At 42.6% G+C, this 22,211-nt stretch overlaps 1 protein-coding gene across 3 annotated transcripts in view; it reads left to right on the top strand.

Moving 5' to 3' along the window:
• The window catches only part of RGS17 (regulator of G protein signaling 17), a 136,164-nt gene that overhangs the window by 58,824 nt on the left and 55,129 nt on the right, over positions 1 to 22,211 (top strand). For 2 of the 3 annotated variants that reach the window (XM_044291498.1, XM_044291496.1), the window contains exon 3: positions 18,695 to 18,784. In XM_044291498.1, coding sequence (XP_044147433.1) covers positions 18,695 to 18,784 — 90 coding nt within the window. The remainder of the gene's footprint in view (positions 1 to 18,694; positions 18,785 to 22,211) is intronic. The other variant, XM_044291497.1, reaches the window with a different exon arrangement.

The raw sequence follows: 22,211 nt of genomic DNA, 5'->3' as shown, positions 1-22,211 counted from the left end.
ATTGTAGGGGTCCATGCAGTTGAACCTGCAATGATCCCTGTCCTATGACCAGTCTTGTGTGAACATTGACTTCTGAGCGGCCATCATGTAAAAAATAGCTTCTCAGTATACAGTACGCTTAAAAAGCTAAAATGCTTTGTTTTTACTTTTCAATCCAGACTGTTGTGATTGTTTTCCAAAAGGATAAATGAATTGGTTCTGTGGATTCCTACTGCCAGAGATAGTGGATGATGGACACCTATAGTACCGATAAAAAGATTAGAAGACATAAAAAGTTGAAGGAACACATTGAATTAAGTAGTAAACAAAAGACTTAAATCAGAATATTTTTTATATTTTAGATTCTTCAAAGTAGCCCCCATTTGGTTCGATGACAGCTTTGCTCACTCTTGGCATTCTGTCATTCAGCTTTTTGAGGTAGTCACCTAGAGTGGCTTTCAATTGAAGGGGTTGACTGGGCGGTTTGTTCACATTTGGACACTGCTTTTCTTGAGATACGGTGACATACCGGGCTCTCCATGGGTAAGCTAGGCGGAGGCTTCCACCTAGCAGGGAGTCCGGTGATGTTACTGGCACTAATGGGTGGTCTTTAGTGCTGCCTTAGCCTGTTTTTACAGGCTAGGGCAGCACTATAGACTGCCCGTCAGAGCTGATGACATCACCGGGATCACTGCTTTGCGGAAGCCTTCCCATAGCTTACCCATGGAGAGCCTAGTACATCATCATATCTTACGCCTAGTAGTGTATAAATGTGGACAAACAGCCACTGCCCTGGGCGATGCAGGGCAAGGGGAAGCATCAGAGCGTGAAAAGCTCTGATACTCCACTCATTCATGGTGAATCAGTACAGATCAAGTTTTTTCTGGGTTCAGGTCTGAACCCGGACAACCCCTTTAACAAGTATGGCTTTTCAAGAGTTAACTTGTGGAATTTCCAGTTGTGTTCTGCAGAAATAGGATTGGTACACAGTTCCATACAGTGTTATTCCCTATTCTGCTGCTGTTATATTCAACATTATGGCAAGAACCACTCAAATAAGTTAAGAGAAATGTCAGTCCATCATTGCTTTGAAAAATGAATCAATCAGTCTGGAAAAAAATCTGAACTTTAAAGGTATCCTTAAGTGCAGTCAAACGCCATGATAAAACTGATTTTAATGAAGACTGCTCCAGGAAAGGAGGACCAAGAGTGACCTCTGCTGCATACGATAAGTTCATTAGAGTTACCAGTCTCAGAAATCGCAAATTAACAGCAACTCAAATTAGAGCCTACATAAATGCTTTACAGAGATCAAGTGCCAGACGCATCTCAACATCACCTGTTCGGCAGAGACTGTGAGAATCATGCCTCTATGATTGAATAACTGCAAAAAAGCCACTACTGAGGAACAAGAAGTAGAAGAAAATTGCCTGGGTTAAGGAATGGAGATTAGACTAGTGGCAATATGTACTATGTTCTGATCAGTCAAAATTTTACATTTTGATTCCAACTATCATGTCTTTCTGAAACACTGAAAAGGTTAGCAGATAGTTTCTACTTGTCTGATTCCTACCATGAAGCATGGAGTTGTGATGATTTTGGGGTTCTTTGCAGGTGATACTGTTAGTAATGTATTCCAAATTCAAAGTGGGCTCAACCAGCTTGGCTACCACAGCATTCTGCAGTGACATGCCATCCCATCTGGTTTGTGCTTAGTGGGACCATCATCATTACCTCCAGGTCAGGTAAGGACTATTTGACCACGCTGGGGAGGGATGGAGTGTTGAGTTAGATGAAATGTCTTCCACAATCACCTGACTTTAATCCGATTGAGAAGTTTTGTCATGAATTGAACCACATTGTGAAGGAAAAGTATCCACCAAGTGCTCAGCACCTCTGGGAACTCCTTCAAGACTGTTGAAAAACCATTCCAGGTGACTACCTCATGCTGAATGAGAGAATGCCAAGAGTGTACAAAGTTGTCAAAGCAAAAGGAAGCTACTTTGAAGAATCTAAAAAATAAAGTGTATTCTTGTTATTTTTAACACTTTTTGGTTTTACTGCTTAATGCCATGTGTCCTTTTTGTTTTCATGTCTGCAATATGAATCTACAACATAAAAACAAAAAGAAACAAGAAAATACATGGAATGAAAAGCTGTGTCCAAACATTTGACTGGTGCTGTAGATGAAAGCTACACAGTTAGAACTATATACTGTGTGTGTATATATATATATATATATATATATATATTGAACAATATGTTATAACTTGGAATTGATGAGAACATCCAATAAGTATTAAGACATGGCAGACTTTTTGTGGATTCCTTGTGAGTAATGGCGGATTATAAGATCAGCAACAGGGTCTGCTGAAGGACTTTCAGATGATCACATGACGTCCTAGAGTATTTCAGAGAAGACAGCTGCAAGGAGGCAGAGAAGGAACTGTTGGGCAAGTGTATGAGGTCTAAGGGTCATACGTGGGTCAGTATTTGGAGGTTTGGAATTGTTTACAGGGTGGGCTCTAGGTCTGTATTTTTGAGGTCTGGTTTGGTGGTCTATATTTATTTAGGAGGTCTGGTCTTTTTCTGTATTTAGAGAATCTTGTTTGTTGGGTTTGTATTCATTTAGGGGTTTGGGTGGGGGACTGTTCTTGGGTCAGTATTTGTTAAGGAGCAGTCTGTTCTCTGGACCGTAAGCAGGCATCCAAGCTATCCCTATATGCTGTAGACTTTCATTTTGGAATTGCTAGTGGAAAATCTGCTGAATTTTACAGTAGCAGCAAAATGGATGAAATCCACCTGCTGCATAAAAAAAAAATCTTTGCAGAATACAATTGAAGTTAATACAAACAGCACTGCAGTTACAAGCTCCATCCACTGCACAAGGGATGAAGCTGATTATTATTATTATTATTTAGGGAATGCACATGGGAAATCATTGAGGCAATTGTGGCAAGCGCTGACAAGAGAGTAGAGAAGAAGGCGTTGTGAGGATCGGAGACCACATGTGGGGATGTATCGAGAAAGTAGCTCCCAGATGTACGGGGTGGACAGGTTGTGGATGGCCTTATATATATTTGTTAGTATTTTAAACTGAATTCTCTGGGCAGTGGGTTGCCATTGAAGGTATTGGCAGAGGGTAGAGGCTGAGGAGTAACGATGAGAGAGGTGCTTTAGTCGGGCACCAGAGTTGAGGATGGATTGGAGGGGTTCGAGGGTGCTAGATGGAAGGCCACAGAGGAGAATGTTACAGTAGTCTAGTCGGGAGATAATGAGGGCATGTACAAGCATTTTTGCAGTCTCCTGGCTGAGGAATGTACAGATGCGAGAGGTATTTTTGAGTTGGAGGCGACAGGTGGTGGAAAGGGCTTGGATGTGTAGTTTGAAGGACAGGACAAAAACAAAGATTACTCCAAGGCAGCGGACTTGGTTGACCAGGGAGAGTGTGCAGCCATTGATTGTGATAGGTAGGTCTGTTGGGGGGTTGAGTGAGATAAGGAAAGATGATAAATTCAGTTTTATCCATGTTGAGTTTTAGAAACCGAAACCAGAAGAAGGAGGATATAGAAGATAGACACTGTGGTATTATGGATAGTACAGTGGTGATATCTGGACCAGAGAGGTAAATTTGCGTGTTGTTAGCATAAAAGAGATACTGAACTCCATGAGACTCTATGAGCTGTCCCAGGCTGGAGGTGTAGATTGAGAAGAGCAGGGTTCTTAGGACAGAGCCTTGAGGGCACCAAAAGAAAGTGGCAAGGAGGTTGTGTGAGAGTGAGAGACACTAAGGGGCACATTTATTAAGACTAGCGCTTTAGATGCCGGTATTAATAAAGGCCCTGTGCTGGCGGTGGATCCGCCGAAGTTACGAGGAGGCGCAGGCTTGTCCATTACTTCATTGCATCCAGCTCCAGTTCTAAACCTTCCGAGCTGTCTTACATTTAGACTATTTTCTAAGCCTAGAACAGGTTTAGAAAATGATGAATGAGTCGGGTCTCCCGGCCCGTCCCCTTCCCCGACAATGCCACTCCCACAATTTTAGAACTGGCATGAGCGGGGCAAAATCCCAGAAACATCTGAAATATGCTTGATTTAGGCATATTTCAGTATAATACATGACCTTCTAAATGTTTGGTCTGTGAGGTATGATGTGATATAGGAATGGGCCAAGTCCATGATGCCAAGAGATGAGACAGTTTGTAACAGAAGGGAGTGGTCAACGTGTCAAAGGCTGAGGTCAGGTCAAGGAGGAGTAATGTTGTTTGGCTTTGGCAGTGAGCAGGTCGTTGGTGACTTTAGTAAGGGCAGTTTTAGTTGAATGGTTGGATCGGAAGCCAGATTGTAGCTGGAGCAGGAAGAGAAGTGAAAGGACAGTTCAAGGTGAACATGTTTTTCAAGTAGCTATGAGGCATATGGGAGAAGTAATATGGGGCGATAACTAGTCAAAGAAGATGAGTAAAGGGAAGGCTTTTTGAGGATAGGTGCAACAGTAGCATGTTTAAAACTAGAGGAGAAGACACCAGTGGTTATTGATAGGTTAAAGAGATGAGTTAGGGCTGGGATAAACACTGTTGTGAGATTAGGAATGGGATGGGATCGGGTCAAGGGCACAGGTGTTGATATGTGATCCAGAGAGTAGGGTGGAAACGTTTTCCTATGTAATGGTGGAGAAGCATGTTTTGTTGGTAGAACACTGAGTAGTTGTGTAGATGGGCTGTGGGGACTGTAGCCTGAAGCTTTCTCTGATGTCAGTATTTTGTTTAAAGTATGTGGCAAAGTCCTCAGCTAAGATAAGAGGTGAGGGTGGGGGCACTGGGGGACTTAGAAGAGAGTTAAAAGTGTTAAAAGGTTGTTTAGGCTGGGTTCACACCTGAGCGTTTCACGCGCGTTTTTGTCGCGCATTTTTATGCGCGTTTTTTGTAATAGTAAACGCGCGTTTGATGCGCGTTTGTGTGATTGACTACAGTGTCCTATGGCCACAAACGCGCGTCAAACGCCCCAAAGTCGCTCATGTACTTTTTTGAGCGTCGGGCGTTTTACAGCGCGATCGTACGCGCTGTAAAACGCCCAGGTGTGAACCATTCCCATAGGGAATCATTGGTTTCTCCTTGTTGAGCGTTTTACAGTGCGTAGGAACGCGCTGTAAAACGCTCAGGTGTGAACCCAGCCTTAGGGTTGTGAGACAGGGAAGATATGAGAGATGTGAAGTAGGCCTGTTTTGCAGCAGTGAGTGAGGACTTTAAAAAGAGGCAAGATTGTTTGTATGTCGCAAAGTGCTCCTTAGAATGGGATTTCTTCCATTGTCGCTCTGCAGCCCTGGAAGTTTCTCTCAGTTCTTTGGTCAGGCTGCTATTGCCAGGTTTGCCTATTGATTTTTTTCTGATTTTGTTGTGTGTGAGAGTCAAGAGTTGTAGTTATTGTGGTGTCATACACAGTGGCGGCAGCATCTGTATCTTGGAACATATGGTAGAGAGTGGCAGAAGAGAGTCAGAAAGAAAACAAAAATCAAGATGTTTAAGGTTCCTGGGAGGGTGTGCTAGTGTGTGGAGTGGGGGAGCAGCTGGAGAGCCGAGAGAAGAGAATGTGAGTAGGTTGTGATCGGATAGCGGGAGAGCAGAGTTAGAAAGGTTAGATAGGGAGCAGAGGTGGGTAAAGATAAGATCCAGTGTGTGACCCTCTCTGTGGGTGAGAGTGGAGGACCACTGTGAGAGACTAAAGGATAAAGTGGGTGCTAGAAACTTAAAGGCAGCTTAGTGGCAAGTGTCAATGGGGATGTTGAAGTCATGATGATAGTGTGGATGTCAGCAGAAAGAAAGTGTAGAAGCCAGTTGTTGAGGTTGCTCAGCCTGGGGGGCGGTAAATGACTACTTGGAGGTTGGAGGAAGAGTAGATGTGGACAGAGTGTACATCAAATTAAAGGAGTATAATGGAGGGTGGCAGTGAAATTGGGCTGTAGGAGCAGTTGTCTGACAGGTGAAGACCAACTCCTCCACCATGTTGGCTGCCAGGGCAGGGGGTGTGCATAAAATGAAATGCGCTATAAGAGAATGCAGCAGGAGAGGCAGTGTCAGAGGGTGTCAGCCAAGTTTCTGTTAAACCCAGAAAGGAAAGTTTGTGAGATGAAAAAGTTGTGAATGTATGATAGTTTGCTCCAGACAGATCGTGTGTTCCATAATGCTCCCGCAAGAGGGACAAAGGGAGCAGGGGTCAGGTGGATCATGGATGGTTTTCAGGTTTAACGGGTTGCAGAAATTTGTAGAAGGAGATCGATAGTGGGAGGTAGATATGATTGTAGGGATCTGCTGAGGAGGCCCCGGATCTGAACATATATCGCCAGCAGTAAGGAGAAGCAGAGAAAGTGTTACTAGGTGGGAGTAGAAGAGAGCATGAGGGGGCTGTGTGTGTTTGGAGAGAGAATGGAGCGAACCATACTGATAATTTCAGTGTGGTGAGCCATGATGACATGGCACCTAACATTACAGTTAATATGTTGATTATATTATTTACTTACCTATGTGAAGAATGGGTTAACCCAGATGCTGTGGGTGCTTGCGCTGATATCTTCAAATTTGATTGGAGATCACTTTAACTGCCAGTTTGAGAACCTATAAAAGAACAGAAAATAACGATTTTGGCTCATTCACGTAAGTATTTTTCAAGTTCCCTCCCTCCCTTCCCTATTTATTTTGTCGCTTTGCTTATTGACGGGGGTTAAGTCACTCTCTGAGTGGACTGAGTGTTATATGGTTTATTGGTTTAAATATTTACTTATTTATATTTGAGAATAAATTGGATTAACCAGATTATAATTAATTGGTTAAGTAATAAGCATTGCGGCCTTTAATTACCCAACTAAATAAATAAAGATATTTGCTTAAATTCTATTTTGAGTGATGATTTATTCTATTTTGTGAATTGGAGCGTATGACATCAAATGGTATGCTAAGGAACAGATCTGAGGAGGAGGTCAGATAGGTGGGTAAGATGGAGGGAGAGATAAATAAACATTTTTATTCTCTGACCTGCTAGAAAGTGATGTCATGTGACCAACTCTCTTATCTCCAACTGACACACGACAGGAATTCAGTTACCTCTCTATTCATTCCTATGAGAGTGAGGCTCCCATAGGAATAGATAAAGAAACAGACTTCATATCCACACATAAGATGCTGTCAGTTGGTGAGTCTGATTGCTGGTCAGATGACATAGGTGAGACGCATAAGGGACGTATAACTCACAAATACAGCCACTGGTAAGAAAATTACATTCACTACAGATTACATCATGTACTCTTCTAGCAGGTCAGAGAATACAATATTTTACAAGAGTTCTTCTTTAAATTTATACCACTTAGAGTTCAATCAGGTGTGAATGAGAGGGGAGAGGGCTACATTTGACCTAATCAAAGGAGAATCATATACAGGCTTAAAAACAGTCAATGTAAACAAATACTTGACTTCCAACGCCAGAGCTACCGGTACTCTAAAACACCTGATAAGCAGGGGTGCAGGGTGTCGGTCCCGCTCCAATCATATATTGATGACCTGATAATAGGTCATGAATATTAAAATCCTGGAATATCGCTTTAAGCATCGCACAGAGATGCATTTACATGCAGCATTCACCTCCACTATATGAAGGCAGAAAAGGATGCTATCACTTATCCCCATATAGATTCATTATTTGCCATCAGTAGATCCCTGTTTACACAGGACAATGTACTGCCAGCAAACAACGATGTTTGGTGCTGCATTAAACATGCGTTCACCTGAAAAACACACTTGCTCGTTTAGGTGATCATTGGCAGTTTTACACAGGGCGATTATCGAAAATGAGCATTTCAAGAAATGCGTCTTCCGCATAGCGGCAGATTTGTTACAGAAATTTCCATGACCAAAATTCTATTCCATACAGTGCATTGAAGTGGGTGAATGGGGTTGCTTCTGCAGCAATTTGCATGTCCTTGTTACTGATGGCTAGATTTCAGGCTGTGTAACAGTTCGAGATTCCTGCCAGGTCCTGTTATACAGCTGACAATCTCAGCTTTAAAACAAGACCAGCATCACAGCGTAAGCAGCATTCACTTGAATTGGATGAGGATTAGTCATTACCCTGCGCTACCACTACAAGCGAGATGACCTGCAGGTAATTTTAAAGTTTAAGCAGCAATCTCTTGAGCACTGCTACCTTTTCAAACAGCTAATCAGCAGGGCTGCTGGGAGTCAGACCCCCAACAATCTGATATTGGTCATCCATATCTTTGACTGCACAACCTCCTTAATTTGATTAATCGCCAAGCCCTAGTTTGGTCCATAATATGGGAGTAATAAAGCACCCATATTATACCTGTTTAAAAGCAGCCTTAGCAAATGCATTATATTAGGCTTGGACATTTCTCATTGTTAATTAGGATTGCAGTTTGAATAGGGAGTGGAAAATTATATAGTACATAATTCTGCACTTTAGTTGTAAATTTTTACATTTTTCGGAAAAATCTGTATTTGCTGCAAAGTTGCATAAAGGTGGTTGTGTGTATTCATTATTGGGTTATTAGTTAAGAGCATAAACTCTTGTTGTATATGCTTGTGGTATATATGAGATTTGCATCAAGATGTTTGCTTTCAGTAAGTGGATAGGATTTGGGGGTGCACTTATTTTCAAGGACTGGAATCCCTGTATTTTATAGGTTGCTCCTTTTTATAAAAAAATCCAGCTTAAATATAACTGCCATTTTTTTTTATGAGTAGGGCAAGTGATAATGAAAATTTCCCCAGTATACAGGTGAAACTCGAAAAAATTAGAATATCGTGCAAAAGTTCATTTATTTCAGTAATGGAACTTAAAAGGAGTTTCAATAAGGCTGGGTTCACACCTGAGCGTTTTACAGCGCGTTCCTACACGCTGTAAAACGCTCAACAAGGAGAAACCAATGATTCCCTATGGGAATGGTTCACACCTGGGCGTTTTACAGCGCGTACGATCGCGCTGTAAAACGCCCGACGCTCAAAAAAGTACATGAGCGACTTTGGGGCGTTTGACGCGCGTTTGTGGCCATAGGACACTGTAGTCAATCACACAAACGCACGTCAAACGCGCGTTTACTATTACAAAAAACGTGCATAAAAATGTGCGACAAAAACGCGCGTTAAACGCGCGTTTGCGCAACGCTCAGGTGTGAACCCAGCCTCATGCAACTTAAAATTAGAATATTGCGAAAAGGTTCAATATTCTAGGCTCAAAGGGTCACACTCTAGTCAGCTAATTAATCCATACCCCCTGAGCAAAGGGTACCTCAAAATTGTGACTTTGGGGTTCCATAAGCTGTAAGCCAAAATCATCCAAATTATAACAAATAAAGGCTTGAAATATCTCGCTTTGCATATAATGAGTCTCTCATATGTTAGTTTCAACTTTTAAGTTGCATTACTGAAATAAATGAACTTTGCACAATATTCTAATTTTTCGAGTTTCAAATGTATATATTTATATTCTGCCCTGTCTGACATCAGTATGATTTGTATGCCAAGCTCTCTGACTAATAAGCCTCCGGAGATGCAGGAGAGCTGGCAGTGATCTCTCACCGGCTAGATAGTAAGTGAGCATGCCGGGCATACAACATGTACGGACACTGTCAGCACTCACTGCAGACTGTGTGCAGTATATCCATTAATATACCATTTATGGCCAGCGTTAGCCATATATGATGGACGCAGTGAGGGCAGGGCAGAGCAATGAGTGAGGAACGTCTGGGCTGAATTCAGGGTATGGTCCATAAACCTTTCTTATTGGATTACACTACCCACTAATATCAACTTTTATGCAGTTTTTTAATGAAAAATGACATGTTGATGCAAAGCTGCATGAAGGTGTATAAAGTGCAGAATAACATTTTGACAATTTGCGGGACGTCTACTTTCAGAAATGTATGGGTATTGGGGGGGGGGGGGGGGGTCTGATTTTTCCTTTTTGTAATTTAGTTTTTTTTTTTGTACATGTCCAAACTTGCTTAATATCTCCAGCAGGCTGTTCCGGCAGGAAGCAGTCTGCCGGTGTTGTCTGGAGCTGCCTGAAGGCCTGCCGGCCCCATTAACTATAATGGGGATCGGCGGAGATCTGGTCGCAGCCCGGCAAATATGGCAAGAATCAGCCAGACTAAAGCAGCTGCACACAGACATCTCCCTGCCGGAACAGCCTGCCGGAGATGTTAAGAGCTACTGTGAAACTAGCATAACACAGGTGCAAAATGTCCCAACAGCTTCTGAAAGGGTTAAATAGATATCACTTCAACTACTGAGAAATATGAAGAGCAGATTAGCTGGTTCACGAAGCATAAAAATACATGACACATATTAATGATGCCCACTTAAGTCATTTGACCCTGATGTCTGAATATTTTTATTCTGCCTTATCTCTGTTTTAAAATTTCCTAAAAAAAGGGACTGAACTTGACCCCATTGAATTTCCACGAGAATTATTTTTTTTTTGTGATGTTCCCAGCCATTGTGCATTATATGACTTTCTCGTTGGCTTCCTGCGAAATTCTGTATGGTGACTTCCAGGTCTCACAGATTGTATAGTTTGCTGAAAATACTATCTTTTGATGGGGTCATGTTGATTATAGCGGCATGTAAAATGAATGTGGTGCGCCTCATCAAACCATCATAGAGGAAAAACTGGAACTAGCAACCAATCAGACATCAGCTTTCATTTCTTAAACTTCTATGGAAAAATGAAAGTTGAATTGTCATAGGACAACAAATCTATTTTATTCTTTTCATCAGTTTTGATAGATAAGTGCACCTAAGTGTTTGGTAGTTGTATTACTATTTATGAGGCGAAGTTTCTGATGCTTTAATAAATTGAAGGGATTTTCCTTTTCTATACTTCGTTTTTCAGACAAGAACAGACATTTTAATAATGGAGCCCACGACAATTGCGAGATGCACATGACCAGTATCTGTATTTTGCGGATCTGCAGTTTGTGGGCCGCAAAAATACATACGTTCATGTGCATGGGGCCATATTCTGACCTTTAAAGGGGTTTTGCCAAGTTTATAAGTTGTCTCCTATCCACAGGGTAGGGGATAACCATTAGATCATTGGGTTTTCACCTGGTCTGATGGAGCAGCAAGTCGTGCATGTACAATGCCACGCCATTCATTCTCTATGGGATCTTTGTAGATAGCCAAGTTCAGTGTTCAGCTATCTCCGGCGCTCCCTCAGAGAATGAATGGAGCAGCAGGGCGCATGTGCAACCTGTTTCTCCATCAGAACAGGGGAACAGGATCCCCGTTCTTGGGATCAGTTGGAGTCCCAACATTTGGACCTCTAGTAAACAGCTAGTTATCCCCTATCCTGTGCACAGGGGATAACCTATAATCTTGGCACAATCCCTTTAAGTCATTCCTAAACACTCATAATATTAGTAAAAGGTATAATATTTGTTGGATGATATCTTATCCACCGCCATATCAGATAACAGTGGCAGTCAGTTTACTGGTTGCTAGAGGCCTACCTACCATGGAGGCAACAACACAACTTCTAGGGAGCATGGAACAATGGGGGCCTGATGCTGAACTACTTTTACATCTTTGGGGTTTGAGAGGAAACCCACCCAAACATGAGGAGAACATAAAAATTCCCTGCAGATGTTCCATTGGCTGGATCCAAACCTAAGACCCCAGCAGTGTAAAGTACTAGTGCTAACCACTGAGCCACCATACTAGACAGGAGAAGCAAATATATGGTTTAATGAAGTACAATAGGTGGCAGCGTATGCAGCTTATGCTAATAAAGATATATGTTTAAACAGACATCTTCCCATTGATATCACAGCCATTTGCATCTTCTATTCAGATACCAAGTTTTTATGCAGTTAGATAAAACCAGAACCAGTGTATAATAATATATAATACTTATGGTAGCCGGGGGCGTAGCTAAAGGCTCAGGGGACCTGATGCAAGAGTTCAGCTTGGGCCCCCCTACCCTCAGTGCTTTGTGACCAGGGACAGGGAAACGCCCCCCCCCCCCCATGGCAAATTCTTGACCCAACTACTTTCCTCCACCAGAGGTGTAACTTGATTAGCATGCACTTTCTATAATACTGTTGTCTTCACATGCGGCACAAGGGTCTTTGGGCCCCCTCAGGCTCCTGGGCCCAGTAGCGACTGCTACCTCTGCACCCCCTATAGCTATGCCCCTGATGGTAGCCATGGATGCCTTCCAAGTATACTTGTAGGAAATATGAAGGCAATGGATTCTGTGAAGATTTATCCAGGTCACAGTATATCAGTAGTAATAAGTGAGACAGGGACAGAACTACCGTTGTGGCATCCTATGCCACCTGTCAGTACACACACACACAGAGTAATAATTACTGTGCATGTGTCAGATGAGGCCCGGGCTCTAATGGATGACGGATATTGCAGCTGGACCTAAGTCTGACCGCTGTGTCTGTCATTCATAGGGTCCCAGGCCTTATTCTCTGTGCTATCCCCAGCAGGAGTGATGATATCATCGAGCCTGCTGGGCTGAATAGGGGAGTACATGGGACGAGGATCATCTCCTGGGCAGACCTTGGACTGTGCGGTTTTCTGCTCACACAGCAGGCATGATGACATCACTGCATCGCGCCTACTGCTCTAGAGAGCATGATAGGCTCTGTACAAGGGGGGATGGGGCTAGGTGAGTATTATTTTTTTTTATTATATTAATACTACCGGGGCAACTACTGTAAAAAGCACACTAAGGAGGCAGCAGTAATGTAAGGTGGCAGCAGTACTGCAAGGGAGGGACACTAAGGGACCTGCACTACTGAAGGGGCTCACTAAGGGAACAATGCTACTGTGTGGGGACACTAAGGGGGCATTCTACTGTGTTTGGCAACTAAAGGGGCATTCTACTATGTTTTGGCACCAAGGTGGTATTTGGGAGTACTAAGGGGAATTAACTACTGTGTGGGGACAATAAGGGGTAATAGCTACTGTGTGCTGGCACTAAGAGGGCATACAGGGCCCAGGCAACATACTGTGAAGTAAATTCTTGACTCCTCCTCTTGTGCAGCAATAGCAACCATTTTATTTTCATATTTTTTGCATGCAGTGGGTGAGTGGAGGTTGTATGGCAAGCGTAGGCGGTCTTCACTATCCACAGGAGGGGGGTTGTGGGGTAGTTGCCGGTGGGGGCAGGCATTCCAAATTTTTCTATGGGGTCCAGCCTTTTCTAGTTATGCACCTGAAGTCAGAGCAACTGGACTTGTATTTTCTCTTGAAGACGTTTCGCTAATCATCTCACTTAGAGGCCCGTTGATCTGACTTATTACTACTGATATACAACTGTAGCTATTATCATTTCAAGTAGAATTAATGCCTAGTCACAAGCAGCTATAAAAGCAGACTATATACAGATACATGCTGACAGTGACATAAAGTCTGACGCTGATTGATTGATACTGATACACTAACCGAGCCTGGTACCCACTGACTTTCTTACTAGTGGACCACCACAGTGAGAGAAATGCCATCCACAATCACAGATTCTTAAATGCTTTAAAGTATAAGTTTGGTTTGTCTGTACACTTAAAATGGTTTTAAACACATAAAATGTATTTTGGAAAGGCTGGGGGTGCTTTAAAATAATAAAATAACGTTCGCATTCCATCAATTCATTTGACCGTTGCATCCAGACATTGGTCTCATTAGTGATACCATTGAAACTAGTGATTGGCCAAAGTGGTCCCATGCTTTAGACGCTTGTGACCGTCATCCAACTGGCAATCCCATTATGAACTGCATGTTTCACTGTAAGTGATAGTGTATTACTTGGATATTCCAAAACAACCACTAATACGGCATATATATGCCCCTTGTCTTGGTAGAATTTTTAGATGATCCCTAAACAAGGAATCTAATCATATTGCTCCATATAGCAATGCTCTAAATCTTAAAATTCAATCTAGGAGCAAAAGAATGAGAAGACATGACTTATAGTGGTATTTGAGTCTTCCTCTTCCTCCTACAAAAGCAGAAGACCCCTTTATTAGCAAAAACCTGGGTGTCAGCCTTACAACCTAAAAAAAAACAAATGAGCCAATAGACTTGTGATGTGATTTAAAGGGGTTTTCTGGGTTCAGAGCTGAACCCGGACATAACCCCTTCTTCCCCCACTACCCCTCTGAGTTGAGCATTGGAGCATTTCATGCACCGATGCTCCCCCTTGCCTGGCACTATCAATGGCACTAATGGACGGTCTTTAGCGCTGCCCTAGCTCCTATGCCCAACTCAAAGGGGCTGAATAGGGGAAGAATGGGTCATGTCCAGGTTCAGACCCCTTTCACAAAGAGTGATCTATATATTTATTCACCAATGCAACGTTTCGGTCGGCACACTGGAACCTTTCTCAAGCAGTGATACAAATAGTGGGTGTGAAAGTATATAAATAGTAATAATAGCAATAGTAATTTTATAGATAATCAAATATATTAATATATAATATATAAAATTGTTAGTATCATGTATTTCACATTTATAATATTGCACTGATATTGGTAACTCTTGATTTTTAAAATGTAATAATGCTAATTACTATTTATATTGATCACCCTATTTATAAACTTCCACACCCACTGTTTGTATCACTGCTTGAGAAAGGTTCCGGTGTGCGGACCAAAATGTTGCGTTGGTTAATAAGTCATATTTATTTTACTTTCGGGAGTGCCGTGGAGTACCTTTTTTTGTATTTTTTGGAGATTGGATTGCTCCAACAGCTGCTGGCACCCAACCTTCTTCCGATGTGCAGTGTCGTCCACAAGCTTTGAATCATTTCTATATATATACCGTATTTTCCGGCGTATAAGATGACTTTATAACACTAGAAATTATTTTCAAAAGTCGGGGGTCGTCTTATACGCCGGATATACTCTGATTCGATGGTATATTCTAACCCCCAGGAGTTCCCATAGTGACGGGGAAGCTTGCCTGGGTATTAAAATATACAGGGCCCTGCCGCTCACAGGAGTATACATTTATAAACTGTAATCCGTAACTTTAAATCAGCGCTCATCTCTTTACTACCTTACTCTCAGCTCCGGTAACAGGCAGTGCGGGCGGCAGCGCTCACTCACTGACGTCACACGCCTGCTCCTCCCACTAGGCGGCTCAGGCACATGACGCCAGTGAGTGAGCGCTGCCGCCTGCACTGGCTGTTACCGGAGCTGAGTGTAAGGTAGTAAAGTGATGAGCGCTGATTTAAAGTTAAAGTTACTGCAGGATACAGATTATGTGGGAACCTGGGAATGTGAAAAGAAAAACATAGGTTACGATGGCAGCCAGGACGCTTGTCACACCGGTGACAGGTTTGAGAAGGTCTGAAAGATTATCTGCACATTAGTTATCTGACAGCCTCTTTTGGTTTCACTTTGTCTGTGTGTTGCTGGTATGTCCATACCCCCTGTTCAGGTGTGGATCATGTGACCTTCACCTCCCCCTATTTAGTCTGACTTTACCCATCACTCCTTGCTCTGGATAGCTCCATTTGGTTTTTGGAAGAGCTGGAGTGTGGTTCGTGGTGAAGTTCTGTTCGTCCATCATCCATCAGCCTCAGAAGTTAAGTGTTCCGCTTGTTGTGTTTTGTATTCCCCCCACCTTTGTTGTTTCCTAGGCCTCAGCGAGACGCTGATTCCTTCACCAGGGAAGGAGCGGGTTGTCTCTGCCCTGTCATTACTATTAGGGCATCTGAGGGCCACCAGGGTTTTCTAGGTTCCTGTGTATGGGCATCTCTACCATCGAGAGGTGCCCATACGGATAGGAGTTACGGCCAGGAGCAGGGTTTTATAGGTGGTGACCCTTTTCCTTCCCTAGCGGTGAGGCCTAGTGTTCTTTTCCCTTCCTTCTTGTTGTCTTTTGGTGTTTGCCCCTACAACATCCGTGACAATGCTACTGAAGCCCTGGCTGCCATGGTCAGTTCCCTGGACTGGAGAAGATCGTCTTGGAGACAGGGAGGGCTGGGCAGGCAGGGCTAGTCTTATACGGCAAGTAAAGCCCAAACCCTATATTTTAAATGGAAAAGTTGGGGGTCGTCGGTATATATAGATCCTCATAGTATGCATCTGGACTCGATTAGGATGCTCCAGGTGGGAAAACAATAGACAAAGGAATTCCTTTGTCTAGATACATGAGGTCCCCTCTACAGACATCCAGCTTTTATACCAAATATTGCAACCTAGGTATATCCAAGATTTAATTAATCCTACTATATCACACTCTACATTCCATAATAGAGAGTCAATCTGAAAGGATAGCCCCCGTTCTAGCAGACCAACAGCGTCCATGAGTTAGATGGACAGAAAGTCATTTGAATGACCGGCATGTAATGCTACATTTTTCTGACTATAGCTTTTAACCTTTAATAAAAAGTAATTTCTAGGAGGTATCTTAGAAAAGCCAGACCCACAGAGATCAGCTAATCATCTGCCACTTTATAAAATTAGATGTTCATGAGATTAACCATTTAAACTACTGGTCAGTAAGGATCGCTATATTAATTGGGTGGTTCCTCTTCTGACGTGAACTGCTACAAGTATATAGGGATGAGTTGCGGTACCTGAAGGATACAACCTGACAGCATGACTGGTGGCATGTGGCCATGCAACGCTCACCTATGATCACATAATTTTACTGCAAAACTGTGTAGCTATTGGTTGCCATGGCTTGGCAGCATGTTGCCAGCCGCATTGTGGGGTTGTGCCCGAATTATTGCTAAAATTCAAAGCTAAAGTGGTAAGAAAATGAGCAGTAAATATCTTGAGAAAATCGTAGTTTTCTGTCTCCCTGTATTTAAATGTGTCTCCATTTGTAATAATACATTTACAGTTGGATTATTTGGACACAGCGATTCTCCAGCAATCAAGCTCTAAGTGTTATTTGGCGTACAACTTGTTTTCCCAAGGGATCCACGGCTTTACTCTTGTGAAATAAAGACATCGATATCTTGGCATTTATGTAGTTTAATGGTATATTTGTAGTTAATTTTTGTTGTGCTTCTTTGTGTTCATTTCGTATTCATGGCAGTAGTTTTATGCCGTTAATATTGGTATTCTGTCTTCTTTGTGGTGCCCTGTTTTTTCTTAAGTACTTCTAGACGGCTTTAGTTATTGTGTTCTACTTATATTGAGTTGTTTATTTTTTATCAGTTACTTATGTATGTTCTATGGAAGATGAAGATTCAAGAAACAGTTGCCAGTTCCACATCATCTATTTACTCTTTATATAGAAATATAAGCGGTCATTTATAATTCGTTATACCGCACTTTTTGGTGTACCGTATATCTGACGCATATAACTCTACAATTTCTTTCTTTTGCAAGCCATGTACGCCAGTTCTAAAAAAAAAAAAAGGGGGCCGTGGAAGAGGACGGGCCCATCTCACCTGTAGTTTTCTACACCAATTTTTGGCATAGAACATTATCTAAATCTACGTCAGCAAGGGAGCAGGTGTAGATTTAAAGCTATTAGGCGCTGGCGGTGGGTGTGCCTAAGTTATGTAGAGGCCAGTCTTAATAAATGACCCCCATAGACTTTTTGCAACATAGGAAAATACTGTATGAAATTATTATTTTTTTGTCTGTCTTTTGTCGCACAGATGACAGTGAACGCCTGTTGGCCAGTTTACAGTGAAATGCCAGAAAGCAGCAGATCCCAATATAGTCAATGGGGTCCGTCGGTGAAGGGCAGTATCCGGCAGTATCTGGCTGGGCCTGATCTGCTGAACTCTGGCAGGCAGTTCTGTGCCGAAATAGCATGTGAATCAGTTAAATGGAGGCGTGAACCTAACCTAAAATGGGGAGGGTTTACCTGTGTTTTGTTGGACACAGCTTTACCTATGTATTGTCCCAAAGCTATAGGGAATGCAGCTGTGTTCATCCCCCCCCGAATAAAATTTGAATTTAAATTCAAAAGCAGCACATATGAACACATCCTTATATTTGAGCAAGCATCTGTTTGCCCATTTCAATACTTGTTTGCTGTTTTGAAGTAAGCTTTCAGGATTTAGGAGAGATCACCCCAAAAAATATTTTGCTTATGTGAAATACTACTTACTATGTGGAGTTTTCAAGGTTTCTCCTTACCTTATGGCGCCATATAATTTGCCCTGTCATCTGTAATAAAATAATTCCTTCCTCTACTGTCCATCTCAGGCTGCAGCAGAGAGAATATTCATAGAAAGGTCAGACCAAATCACAGACATGGAGACTGTGAGAGAATCACCACCCTGTAGAAGAAGAAGGGCAGGAGAACCTCTGAGATCTCTGCAGTGTGAGACCTCACAGTTAAAGATTTTGAGGCAATGGGAGAATCCTTAAAGGGGGTTGTATGGGATGATAAAAACACTGCTGGGACCACACAGTTCTTGTTCGTGCACTTTGTGTGATATTGAAGAGCAGCCCCATTCAGGTTAATGAAGCTGGCACCACCCATGAACATCAGTCAACCATATTTTTATATATATTTTTATAACATCATACAATCTCTTTAACAGATTTTTTTTTGTTTTAGCCTTTGCTCAGTTTGACTTTCTTTCAGTGCCATCTGGTGAGCAGAATTGGTGAATTATTATCCTTTGGGTACATGTTGATGCTGTAAATGTTCATTTCATGATTTGTGTTTAAACTGCTTAACTTTCTCTAGACAAAATAAAGTGTTGTACTACATTGCAGCCTCACTGTTAGGAATGAAGATAGAGGTGAAAATTCAGGAAGAACGCCCCACACGACAAAGATGGAGAGTATACAAGTTGTAGAAGAATGGTGAGTTTCTATTTCAATGCTACAATGCAGTGTATCATCAGCCCTTAAAGGCGTTTTCCAGTCCAAGTTCTTTTTTTAGGATAACCCTTAGGCATGTACAGAGAGATGAAAGACTTGAAAATCTGTTCTCAGCCTGAGCCTACAGCTCTGTTCTCTGCTGAACCGATCCCATGTTCTTGGTCACAGGAGTCTAGTGACAAAATTCTTCCTAACTCATATCATATGACGTGTATTTGCCTTGACTTAGCCACATGCACAATTTATTTTATTTTATTTCTTTTGTATCTAGTAGTTGTAATCTTTTTGGTATAGTAAAGCTATTTACCTAATAATTATGCAGTCTCATGTATGGTTCATTCATAGCCCCCCCAGGGACAGCTTTCTAGCGAATATCACTAAATATTGGATGTTGCCTGTGGCTGCTACATGGACCGTATTGACGACACAGGTTGAAAGAGACAGTTAGGTATAAGCTTAGGAAAAGGCAAGAGCATTGACCAGTCAATACTGTACATTTCATCTAATGTAGTGCTATGTGTCATAAACTTGTAGATGTACATTTTTTCAACATATAACAGTATACATTAAATAAGAATTGATGCTTTCCTTATCAAAGTTTTAAAAACTGAAGAAGGTCAGTGATGTGAGACAGTTTAGAAAATTGGACTATGAAGACCTGCTAGACAAAGGAGATCATTTAAGCTCTTCTGTCATATCTTGCATTCTCCGTGAAATCGCATTGTGCTATATCTCTGCTATTCCTCCTGAAAATGTAAGTATAAATTGACAACTGGAGGTTACCATTCCCCTTGTCAGCAGTTGCGTGCCTGCCAACTTTGAGTCTGTCCAATCAGTGCTGACAGTGTTATTCTGGATTTACACGGCCCAATTGTCGGACCGATTATCGAGAACGAACATTACTACGAATGCTCCTTCTCAATATTAGGTCCGTGTAATTGTGCTGCCGATCACCAGATGAACGCGCAAAATGTGCACATATCGGATGAAATGATCTTTCATGCAGCGCATTAAATCGTTTCTGGGGCAGCATATCACGGCGTGTGAACAGGACTCTGCTGGCCAGTAACAATGATTGTTGAGTAACAATGATTGTTGAGTAAGATCCGGCCACTGTCACGTACCGGCAGGACAGGTAGTGGATCCTCTGGACCAGAGAGGCGATGGCGCGGGTTGTACTAAAGGACCGGTTCTAAGCAGTTACTGGTCTTCACCAGAGCCTGCCGCAAGGCGGGATGGATTTGCTGCGGCGGTAACTACCAGGTCGTGTCCCCTAGTAACAACTCAACCTCTCTGTCAGCTGATAAGGCGTGGTACACAGGGAGAAGGCAAGAGCGTAGTCGGACGTAGCAGAGGTCAGGGCAGGCGGCAAGGTTCTAAGGCGAGTAGACGGTAGCAACGGGTTCGGCAACAGGCCAGGCAAACTAACACAGTGGAACGCTTTCTCTGAGGCACAAGGCACAAAGATCCGGCAGGAAGCTGTGGGAGGAGAAGGTATAAATGGGCAGTGCACAGGTGCAGCCTAATTAAGTCAGCACTGCCTCTCACAAACCTTAACCCTTAATAACCCCTTTGTACCAGGCACCAATCACTGGTGCACTGGCCCTTTGAATCTAAGAGTCCCGGCGCGCGCGCGCCCTAGAGAGCGAGGACGCACACGCCGAGACACTGGAGTGCTGCCTGGGGGCATACGCTGTGAGCGCTCCGAGGCCAGCAGGGGACCCGGAGCGCTCAGCGTAACAGAATCTGTATGAGGAGGAGCGATGGCTACTGCTCATACAGTGGAGGTGATGGCTGCATGTAAGTGCTGCAGATATCGGGAGAGAACAGTTCCTTCCCAATAATTGCCTGCCAGGTCAGGTCATGTAAATCCAGAATTTGTGTAGCGACAAAAGGGAATAGTTTTCAATTTATTTCTATATTTTTATGAATGGCTCGCAGGCCTTTAACTACACTAACTGACAGCAAAATAAATAACACACCCATATAGAGATGTTGGATTACTGCAAAACTCCACACGCAGTTATGTCTCGGGCAAATGTTTAAAGGATTACAGCTGTGATCTGATTCGATACTAGGTCTTGCCACAAGAGGATGTAAAAGTGCGTCCCCCTACTGCCCTATAAACAGGTTCTCAGAGGCTACTTTTGGGTTGTATACCTCTTGGTGAGAAATACTTGACTGCTGAACACTGAAATTTTGCATCATTGTATTGAGAGAAACAGGAGGGTCATTTCAACGAATTGCCCACTATCATTGTGACCTAGCTGTTAGGAGGTGTTGGGAGCAGTGGTTGATAGAGGGCATGCACACATGGGAGACTGGCTCTGAACAGCCCAGATGGACCACCAGTGAAGAGGATCATTTGATCTGCCGACAAGAACAAGCAGCTCCCACAATCCAGTACAGGTGAAACCTTCATTATACAGTTGCAAGAAAAAGTATGTGAACCCTTTGGAATGATATATGGATTTCTGCACAAATTGGTCATAAAATGTGATCTGATCTTCATCTAAGTCACAACAATAGACAATCACAGTCTGCTTAAACTAATAACACACAAAGAATTAAATGTTACCATGTTTTTATTGAACACACCATGTAAATATTCACAGTGCAGGTGGAAAAAGTATGTGAACCCTTAGACACCACTGTCACTGGCACTCCTGGTCTGCTACGGACTGGAACTATATCTTCTTTAGCAAGGAATCTAGGTTCCGTTTTGGATCCGATGATTTCAGTTTAAAGTATGGAGGCCTTGTAGTGAGCGCTTCAGTTCTGCCTTTGTGGAATGACACATTGCCTTAACTGCTGGTATGATGATCTAGGGAGCCATTTTGCATATGACAGTTACCTCTAGTAGTGATATGAAGGACACTAACATCTCAGCAATACGTGCAGGACATCCTGCAGCCACATGTATTGCCAACAGGGCTTCCAACTGGCACTTGTTAGCAGGATAATGCTTGCCCACACACAGCAAGCATTTCCCAGGAAAGTCACCACCAGACTGCAACAGTTCTTTAGCCTGTCGACAGATTTATCGCCTATTGAGCATTTATGGGACCAGCTGGGACTCCAGCTTTGATAACCTAGGAACTTGCAAGATCTTTAGGCCCAGCTAGATCATCTGTGGGTAACTGTATGCCCCCATGCCCAAACATATCTCATCTTGTATCAAGACTAGAAGCAGCCCAACAGGGTACTAGAGCCTTCTTCCAGTTGTGCAGTTTACTCCATTAAACGTATCCTTTCAGTTTAATATTGTAATCACTTACAGATATCCTCATTAGAATCACACATAAAAAGTTTCATTCAATTCCAATAACTCCTTCTTTGTGCAATTTTTTTTATCAATGAATGTAGTAGCCAAGTTTGAGAGTAGATGAAAAAGTGCTCATCACACTGT

The sequence above is a fragment of the Bufo gargarizans genome, chromosome 4 (genome assembly GCF_014858855.1).
Source record: "Bufo gargarizans isolate SCDJY-AF-19 chromosome 4, ASM1485885v1, whole genome shotgun sequence".
Lineage (NCBI taxonomy): Eukaryota > Metazoa > Chordata > Amphibia > Anura > Bufonidae > Bufo > Bufo gargarizans.
Note: the sequence above shows the minus strand (reverse complement) of the source record. Positions and strands in the feature narration are given on the sequence as shown.